The sequence below is a fragment of the Diadema antillarum genome, unplaced genomic scaffold (assembly GCF_040938485.1).
Source record: "Diadema antillarum isolate AM-2024a unplaced genomic scaffold, OU_Dant_1.0 seq00000119_RagTag, whole genome shotgun sequence".
Taxonomy (NCBI): Eukaryota; Metazoa; Echinodermata; class Echinoidea; order Diadematoida; family Diadematidae; genus Diadema; species Diadema antillarum.
Window position 1 is genome coordinate 491,572 of NW_027271200.1, and position 11,005 is coordinate 502,576.

Here is an 11,005-nt window from a genome sequence, read left to right on the forward strand (position 1 = left end):
TCAATGTCAAGTGAAACCGCATTTAGAAATATGATATCTTAAAACACAAATCTATTTCACTAAATCCTATTTTTGTGTCTGGTGGTACATGTACTGCCATATATGATGGTATCATGACCTTGTCCTGATTACGTACTTCTTCCGAAATTCAACAGATACAGATAATGTATCGGTAGAAATAATAACCATACTACATACGTCCACTGATGCCAAGATGAACTCATAGAGAGCCATGAGTGAAAAACCTCAATGCAATCGTTTACGTGGTAAAAAAGCCGAACATCTAAAGTCATTTTCGTTGAAATTGTCATTTTTTTAACATGTTATCACCATTATGGATAATGCAAAGTGGTAAGCTACATGTTGCAGGGGACTACGTTCTGTTTGAAAGTATATAATTTGTTTCTGTTTTGCTAGTTTTCGGAAGTGTCATCGTCCAATTGGACAAAATACACAAACACATGCAGGCGTGATCCCCTAACAAACGATAATACCGAATGTGTAGATTAAATCTGTTCGATCGGACTTGAAAAAATCACGGAGAGAACAGTTCCGTGATTCGTCCGAGTCACTTCTTCAGCTCTGGCTGATTTCTACAAACAAGTCCAGTCGAATAGATTTAATCTACACACGTTTAGCATACTACCTGGATGAATCAAAATCTACATCGAGATGCACCTGTAATACCTATAACCTTTATTGCAAACACGTATCTGAAAAGAGGATTAAAATGATGATGAAAATGGTGATTTAACACAGCATTTTAGGGGAATACATGTCCATGATAAATGAGACAATTTTGATATTGGACCTTGCTGTTACCAAAAGCAAATTAGATAAGAAATCATGTCTGAACGAGGACCATGAAATAATTCAAATTTTTCTCAAGCATTGTTCCTTCATCTCAGGAAGCGCAGTGTTGAAAACGAAATGTGGAGCTGCGTCGTCACAAGTGCTTTGTATAAAGATTTAGACTTTGCGCGTAATAATTACAGTTGTTTTGATGGATTTATTTCACTGGTATATTTACATTTCAGTGGCCTTCAGGGTCTTGTTTATTGAACCAAATCTCAAGTAAGTTACACTCCACAGAACACCAAAAATCACCACTAATCTAGAGGATGTATCCAGTGCACAAATGACAATTTCACAAAACCGTTTTGCCGTTGCCATCTATCTAAATTAGCTACGAGAATAGGTCAGCACATACACAAGATTTTTTTTTTTTTTTTTTTTTGGGGGGGGGGGATGTGTCATGCATAATGCTGTTCTCATGAGCAGGCGCCATGAGCGCCTGACTTGGCGGATACCGGCGCTATACAAGACTTCATCATCATCATCATCAATACAATTTAATTCGTGTATTATCTCTTGTACGTAACGCTGGTGGAAGGTGCATTTCCAAATTCATATTTATGGACACTAAAACATTCAATACAATTCAACTGAATTCAATTCAGTTCAATTCAATTCAAGATGAGAAGTGTTTACAACAGCTATACAGACCTTCGATTGATACTTTGTGAAATATACATACTTATGATTTTTATTCAAATGCACTTCATGACAAGAGTTGTCGTGTACATGACAATTATCACAAAATATTTACACACGCACACACACACACACACACACACACACATATATATATATATAGGCCTATATATATATATATATAAACATTGAAACATTGGAACAGAATGCGCACTACAGGTCAAACTCATAGTCAGCGACATGATAAAACCTGTTCAACCCTTTAAGTGCTTGTGATAAAAGTTAACTCTTAAAATGAAGAAAGAACGCCGGAGATTCAATTTGCTGAAAGGTCAAATGTCAATATTCACTGGCAGATCTTTGGACTCAGAAAATGGTGGTAAGGTGCACGAAGAACTCAAAAGTACACATACACACATTAATAATAACATAGTATGTGCGAGTGTGCATGTTTGTGTGCGTGTGCGTGTAAAGCAAAACATACTAATAAGACCTACTTCAAAAGTGGTAGCGATTACGTTGTAATCCATATAACAAACGTTTCTCTAGAGTGGACAACTGTAGAAATCTGATTTAGAAATATAGGCCAATATTCACTCGCTCACTACGAATTAAAATGGCCAACATATCGCAAAGGAAATGGCATCAGTCCCTTTCAGATTAAAAACAAAAACAAAAACAAAAAACAAAAACAAAAACCGATGCGTTCATGAGCCCAAAGAGCATTGCAACATTCAACATTTTAGTATGAGTATCTTACTAAGACAAATTTAATGGCCTTTGTATCTTCATAAATAGGGTGTGAATATGAGATGATAGATATAATGGGGACGTATATTACAGTCATTGATAAGAGACCAAGTACCATAATACTGTCCCGAACTCATTTGTACAACTGCGTGGATTATTGTGGTAAACCATACATTAACAACCACACGTCATAAACATTATTAACAACATGACCAAAACATCCACTTACATGCTCATCAGTGAAGTAGTGAGTGAAGCGTTATTTGGGATGGGTAGGAAGTCATATCCTAGGCGCCGTAATCATTCATTAATGAAACCTAAATTAAATTGACATTTCATCATCAAACTCCAGTGGCTCTGCGCTAACTGCAGTATCGCTCCTGCTTCGGCAAATCCGCCTGACTGTGCAGGCTAGGCAGGTTGATAACTCCGAAGCGAGATCAGCTGTTCTCTAACACGCCCACGATCTTCTCGGAAGTTTTTATGAATGAGACCCGACGATCCATCCCCTCTCCGTCAACCAAACCTTCCATAGCAGTTACCGTCTTACACATGTGCACACACGCGCACACACAAACCGTATACGAGAATATCTCAACATATTCTTTGAACGAGTCTTTATAACATGTAATTTCATTAGTTTGTCAAATAAAAGTGGATTGGTGTCTTACCGATTTCCGTTGTGAGTGATGGGTGGTCAGCTCACAAGTTTTAATTCCACGAGAGCTGGTGAGATGAACCCGTGTTCGATTTGCGGCACTCCCTGATCACCGATCACAGAAAACCACAAGAGTGAGTCACAGCGAGGAGCAGTTTTATACCACCCTGTCTCAGCTTGTCCTTGAGCGACTTGTCAATCCAAACTTCTCGGTCTCTCCGCCTCTCTGGTAAAACCCAGTCGCCTAAAATAAATGGCCAATGAACGTACTCCGTCTATCTCTGGTTCCTCACGGCACGCCTATCTAATGCATAATGCAGATTTCTATGTGGTGATTGGCTATTCACCGGAAATTGGTTGCCCAAATATGGGAAGCGAACGCTTCCGCGCTTCCGGATTACCAGGAAGCCGTTATGAATGATTCGGTCACATGACCGAAACGTCATAATGGCTTCTCTGCGGGGACAATCAGCATGGCATTCTTCGATTGGCTTTTCCGTTCTTATGCAAATAAGGGTTTTTCCAAATTTGGAGCGTGAAATTTATCAATGAACTCTTATCGCGCGTCCTTCCCAGCGGCTCCAGCTGTGTGTACAGGCATTGTGCGTATCGAGCCGTGTGAATTGTCGAGGCAAAATCCTCGTTTGCACGGGAGGCCCTTGTTTGGGGAAGCCATTGAAAACCATTGAAATCGATGAATGGTCTACTGGCTGTGACGAAACGTCATAATAGACTCACAAGGGGTGGTCGCCTTCAAGTGTCTATTAATATATCAAGCATTGTGCTTTTTGACATTCCGTCCGGACTTAACAGCTGCAATGATACAATTGTGATTATTGTACCGCATTTTAAATCGTCGAGTCTGTTGTCAGACATGCAGTCGGTGGTGCCATTAGAACTCCACGGTGGATTTGTAAGAAGTATTTAAGGGGAAAAAAACACTCATCTTCCTTTCGGTCCTGTTTTTTTTTTTTCTTGTTCTTTTTTTCATCTCTTGTAGAACTGACGATTTTGCTCAATACATATTGTTCAACTGTTGTCCAATTGGAAGATACATCAGCATACTTCGCATTCTTCACTTTTTTATTTACAAATATCTCTCTGCCCTAAGCCGGACAATATCTCTGTATTCTTCTACCTGTTAAAACAGGTTGTCCTGCCCGATACCTGACTTGGCAGGCCTTCAACAAATTATTGAGCATTTGCAATGGCAAATAGATCAAAGTATATAAATCTGGTTTGGTTATAAGAATACATATATAAACACCATATCTTGTTACATAATTATGCCCACACAAACACACATATATGTATATATAATTATGTATATGTATAATTTGTTAACTGAACTGGCAACTTTTACATCCCTCATCCCTTTATAGGATAGGATTGTCACATTTCCACTCTTGAACAGTACACAAGAAATCAGGTAGGCCTACATGTTATAGTCCCATTCATTTCACATGTGTGCTCTGAAATGCGTTGCTATCAATTTTAAGTTGCACATTATTTCACTGGTTGTATGACCATTTATCATTCCGTCATGATTTAATGACACTGTTTACGATTGGAAGCAGTGATTGAAAAAATGTTCGAGTTGTCACATTTGATGCATGTATAGTTCAGTTGCGTCAAAAAACATCCTACCATATAAAAACTTCAAATATAAGGAGATATTACTGGTTTTCTCAATAAACCATAACTGGTTATTCTAGAAACAATCTTAATAAAACTATTGTTCACGTTTTGTATACATTTAACAATGCTTAACATTGATTAGGCCCTATCTTGATTAACATGTCTATACATTGGTTGTTTCTACACGTAACTCACATTTTAGAACTATTTTGAAGCATCAAACTGGGGTCTTTTTTTTTCATCTACAAAATGATAGTTCTGTAGGCTTCATCTGCTCTGTCCCTATACCCAGGTATACCAGCGCTGATACGCCCACGCGATTAGATCATAATCTGGGGACCGGTAGACGGTGAGTAACCACTATACCGCTAGCCCCTGGTCTTTAATGTCCTGGGGTTACCTCTCTGCTTTTGTTTTGTTTCGTTTCCTTCTTCTCCTTCCTTTTCTTCTTTTCAAGTTCGATTACCTCTTCGGATGCAACAACTTTATTCGTGATTGGTAGACCTACACCAAAAAGCGACGATGGAGGATTAGTCTTTTCATTTGACTCCTCCTTTTGTTGATATTGTCATTTTTGAACAGATCTATATTTACCATTAATACTCAATATTGTCATTATAATTTGACTTTATATGTACCACGGTGTGTTTTTTTCCCCCTCTTTTACTTTTTGTGGTTTCTTCTTCCTTATTTTCTTTTCTCGTCTCTCTCTCTCTGTTCTCCATACTTACCTTCTCGTGTCTCTTTCCATTTTACTGCACTTTCTAACACATTAAAACTCACGTTCATAATCTCTCCCCGCTAACATATTGTCTGATAACGAGTTGCAACACCGAAAATTATTTCTTAATCAACGCGCAACTTGATCATGCAATATCATGAATATCATGTAATGTTGCACTGTGCTCTATATACACTACTCATGCAATAATTCCATGGAACACATGTTTATTACCTTGGACCGACGTAACAAATAATGATTTGACACGTATTACACTGAAGTCAGCTCATGCTGTCTACCGTCTTAACTATTCGCAAAGTGGAATATCAATGACAGCGTCACTCTTGATACAAAGGGATGCATTGAGCAAACATGATCATCAACTAGATTAGATTTTGGAATCTGAGCGGAAACTTTTAACTTCCTTTGCATTAACTTCGATATGATATATTTTTGCACTCCGTTTATTTTCCGTCTGAATTCCCCTGCCAATAACCATGGCTAATTCGAGGACTCACCAACACAACGAAAATGTGCATACCGCGATAGGCTTCAACGAGTATCTCACAATAGCAGTAAGAAAAGAAAAGAATGAAGAGGGGGGGGGGGTGGCGGATGAAAGAGTGAGATATTATCCATACAGCGTACAATAAATTAGGCCCGAGGAGGCACGATACGATTCGAATTGTTCCGCTTTGCATGCCGAGAGATCTTTGACCCGGAAGTTCGGGGTTAAAGGCCCGGCCTATCGAATGAAACAGATCAGACACCTGTCAATGATTCTGACTAGTACTAGTAGTGAGCATCGTTTTCGTCAGTGGTGATCGAAACGCATTTCTGGCTGTATACGCATCTCTTCTTTTTTTTTTCTGAAACAGTAAAGGGTTATACCATTGATGAAGTAAGGTACGAGGTCACGTGGAACTTATAACACTGCAAACCTGGTACTCATTGTGCTATCATGATGGTGATGTTGTCTATGAAGAGTTTGTTCGCAAAAACCGATAAGTCCATATTTGCCAAATGGAGATATTTGCGATTAAAGGTCAAGAAAAATAAAGAAAATAATAATAAAATCTTTGCTTCTTTTGACCATAACTTCAAAAATATACCTTTATATGTAGTGACCAATATATCATTTAAAAGGTATTATTTTGTACTTTATGACAGAGACCGCACTTCAAAATCTTCAAAAATGGACTTATCGGTTTTTGCGAACAAACTCTTTGCATTTTGCATTTTGCATTATTGTTATCGAAATTTGTTAAATATCATCATTGTCAGTATCATTTTAGTATTAGGATGATTGTTAGTAGCTACACTACTGCTGCCACTACCTAGTACTTCTGTTATTACTAATTTACCATCGACATTGTTGTTATCATACTTGTTAACGTTGTTAAAAATACTTATTTTGGCATTATCTTCGTCAGTGATGGCAACTTTTGAACATAGTATAGACGTCAAAACCGAAAGCGTTCACTTGATTTTCCTATTTATATGTAATGTATTATACACACGTATTATTAATATCTATTATGTAGGTCCTACTAATAGATTTATTATATACTTATACACTAAAGTATGCTTTCTCAGCATTCTATATCACACACCACAGCTTGAGTGACCTAGGCTCATCGCCATATCTTGAAAAATGAACATTTTCGATTTGATTTCAAATGTCGTTGATGGCGTTAGAACATATTGACTTTAATGTCCTCTCACTGATATCGTCATGGAACTTATGTTGAATGAGGAACTTAGCACGGTTCGATTGTGAGGGCTTCTAACAATTTGAAGGCAGCCTGCGGTAGGGGACTATACAAACACCTGTTCGTCGGCGCCGACGACGTTTCTAATAATGTATAAAAATAACTTAATATTTCAACTCATAAGTGCCGTCGACTAGCTTTGCAAGGACGATGGCCAGAAGAAAACCGACCCTTTAAGCCCACATGAATGTCTTCTATTGACAAAACGAGAATCAATATATATGCAAACTCGCCGTTCCGTTTGGGTGGATAATGGAAGAATGGATTTCTCTTCTTCGTGCCTGCATGCTGAAGGTGAACCGAACGAATACAGCAAACAGCATACACAGTGAGTACATATCTCTTTCTTTCCGTCATTGCACAGATGACAATAGTGGTGAAGTCACGAACCGTTTCACACGTTTTGTCAAGTCGCCAGCGCTTCCGGCTGTCATCTCTCTTATGCAGTTGACTCTGAGCAAACTTCTTTTCTTTGCTGGAAGTCCCGTTTTGTGTTAACTCAACCTGATTTCTTTCACCAAATGTTTGGTGTTTTAGATGCAAATCTCACAACCCATGAGCATATAGATAATTGGTGATTAACAATTATTTTTTCAGTGCGTGTTTTAATTCCAAGATTGTCAAAATCTTTACATCGGTAGCCATTGTGCATACTACACACCTCCTCTTCAATTCTATTGATGTAAATAGCATATAACGTGACACTCAATAACGGTGTTTTCATGGTCAACATGATGATGTCCCCCTCTGATTCAAAATTATATCTTATTTCATTTCATTTTATTCTATTCTATTTCATTTTATTCTAATGTTCCACATCTCAAACACAAATGTTAAGATACAATCGATAGAACACAAGACAAGACATAACATCATTGACAGCCTGTGGGCTTGGTTCCTGATTGAATTAATAGTATAATGTGGAGAATCTGGACAAGTCGTGTCAGTTATACGTGTGAGAAGCAGAAAGGCGAACATCAACTACTTTGATCATTTCAGGTACTGTAGTTTTTTTCCACAATTTGTACGTGGTTGTTTTATATCACGGGATCTGCGGCTGTACAAGCCTGCTTTTACGCAGGCCCCATCATATTTCTCGCATTATGACCGTAGTTCAAGTCTAACGTATACAGACCTTTGTGTTTATAACGAGACAAATTATGGTACATTCCGTTGAAGTTTTATCTACTGTAATGTAATGTCTTGTACAATTTTTGTATTATATGATTATATTTTTTCTGTGCTATTTGTGAGAAATATGAAAATTGAAATTAACTTGAAATTGAAATTGAAATGAAAAGAAAAGTAAATAAAAAACAAACAAACAAACAAGCAAACAATGTACGCGACCGTGCATGAACTCAATCCGTGACGATACTCTTCAAACCGATTCGTTAATATCCGGGTCACTGGACAAAGTGCTACTCGTACGTGACTAGTAGATTGACTTCTATCGATGAAACGAATCTTCACTCATTTATTGTTCTCTGTTGTATGTGTGTGATTTTCAAACGAACCCACTCCCTTAAAGATCTGTCAGATAGAAATGGTGCTGTTTTGGCATCTTACGAACGCTGTCTTTTTTTTTAACTTTGCCTTATGAGTAAATCAACGTGTATACACGTTGATTTACTTATAAGACAAAGGGAAAAAAAAGACAGCGTTCGTATAGCAAACCAACCACGCTCTTATCAAGCACATGTCTTATCGTAGAAATGTCTTATGACCGATGGTTCAGAATCTGTCTGCATAAGTCAAGAAATTAGTCTCGTGAGATTTTATTTTTGATGCTGATCACTTTTATACAGGTCTGTTTATCATATTCCTAGGTTCTATGGGCATGTGATGGGATAGTTTCGAATGAGCGAAGCTACAGTTTTAATACCCACGACATGCTTTTTTTCCCCTCAACATTTGTGTTTCTTTCATGACATATATATATATATATATATATATCACGGTTTCAGTGAGGTGTCAATTCACATGTGATAACAGTTATTGTGACCACTAAACGTTCAATGCACTTTGTCACAAAATGAGTCGGACTAGAAGAGAAAGAGAGAGGGGGTGGGTATGAAGATTGTACACGTAGAAATCGCAACCTTGACGGGACAAAAGGTATATAAATAAAGTTTTGCATTTGCAAAACCAAAGATCCCAACGAATATGAGCAACTACCTTTACCTTTGCACAATATTTCCCCACGGGGGTGCCTAAAAGTAAACGCTCGACATCGACATGATCTAATATTGACGACTCCTTTGAAATGGTGGGTATTTGAACTTGGAGATATTGTGTTTGTGTGCTGACAAAGAGCAAGGTGTGGGTGCAGTCAATTATTGACGGATGGCAGAGACACAATATTCAGCCCGATAGCGTGAGAGCATTACTCTGGTTGTCATGTGAAAGACCACACATAGATTGGATCATTCCATTGTTAGGATATGGGTTAGGAGGGTAGCCGTGGAAGAAAAACTTCATGGAGTGACGATTGCATAATGAACTCGTAAAATAAGAAAGTATAATGATGTTGAAAGTTATATACCGAGCGCTCAATGCAAAAATCCCGGAAAGAATACTTTTTTATGTTCGTTTCTAACGGCAAGAAAGGACCTCCTCAAATCTGTAAATTACGAATTGGCAACTATGGAAATGATGCGAAGAGAAACTTACTCCGCAAACAATCTGAAAACTATTAGCTGCCGATTTTTAAGGTGAAATTGTAAAATGTGACAAATAAACAGTGATGAGTATTATGTAACCACCGCACATTACCTAAGAACATGAAAATAGATTCGATTTGAAAGGTATTACAAAAGTCATTTACATTGAAACTCAAATCAGGCTGGGACGAGATAAAATGAAAACAAACAGACAAACGACAAGAGGCAAATGAAGAAAAGACACTCATAAGACTTGCTTGCACAAAAAGAAATTTGAGATACTGCTGCACTGTTTTAAAGTTTTTCATACAGAAGAGTAAAGACATTATATTCCTCACTATGATGATACTCACAGCTTCCCTTCCGCAAAGAACGATACTTCATCGAAGTCGTCGTCAAAAACGATGTCATTCCTCAATTCCCAAGCATCTGATTCTGAAACCACTCTCCTCACTCCCAACTCCACGTCTGCCTCCACGTCCCTTTCGAAGTCACTCTCTTCGATTTTGTCTACATTGAACTCCGCGCCCAAGAGCTCAATGCTCTCGAACGTTTTGACCTGTTCGTAAAGCTGCACATCGGTAATCTGCTTCAGAGCACCCTCGCCTCCGAACTCCATTTCAGCGATGACCGCGACGCGAAAGTCTTTCCCGAAAAGCTGATCGCTGAGCAAATTTTACCGGGTCGTCCGCAATCGTAGATATTTCTGGTACACGTGCGGTCAGTCTATTGGTATCAGAATGGACAGAGAAACTGCATGAAAAAGATCCTTTGATCACACCCTTTCTTTCCCTCTACGACTACGACTACGGTTAAGGACAAGAAACCGACACCGATGTTTGGTGTCAGGAGCATCACACCTCTCCCGCAGGTTTCGACAACGCTCTGCCATGAACTTCGGCAGTCCCTGCCTTATCGATCTCAGTGAGAATTTATGTGCAAGCAAGACCAATAAAGCGCCTTTATGAGGACTGAGTGACGTCATAACAAAATACAATATCTGATTGAATCTGGTTATCTTTGGCTCGATCGGCCTATTCATAGGACTATGTTCGTCGTCACACACACACACACACACATATACACAGACACAAATTACACACTATAGATAAGTAGAAAGTCAAAGGGTAGTCAGCGGACTTTAGTCGAGACTTATAGTTACGTGACCCTCTATCCAAGATGTACGCCGAATTTAACACGACAGGGGCTTAGTCTGGTGTATAGCTGGCATTTTCAGAATACGAAGTCATATTGACTGTCATTCCGAATACTAGTACATCACTGATCTAAAAATTGTGTCTTTGCGATG

The 11,005-nt window shown here is 38.5% G+C and overlaps 1 protein-coding gene across 1 annotated transcript in view; it reads right to left on the bottom strand.

The window, feature by feature from the left end:
* LOC139727125 (uncharacterized) overlaps positions 1-10,315 on the bottom strand; it is a 36,104-nt gene extending 25,789 nt beyond the window's left edge. Inside the window, exon 1 of the mRNA XM_071638106.1 lies at positions 10,050-10,315. Within this exon, the coding sequence (XP_071494207.1) occupies positions 10,050-10,315 (266 nt within the window). The remainder of the gene's footprint in view (positions 1-10,049) is intronic.
* Positions 10,316-11,005: the final 690 nt, after the last annotated feature.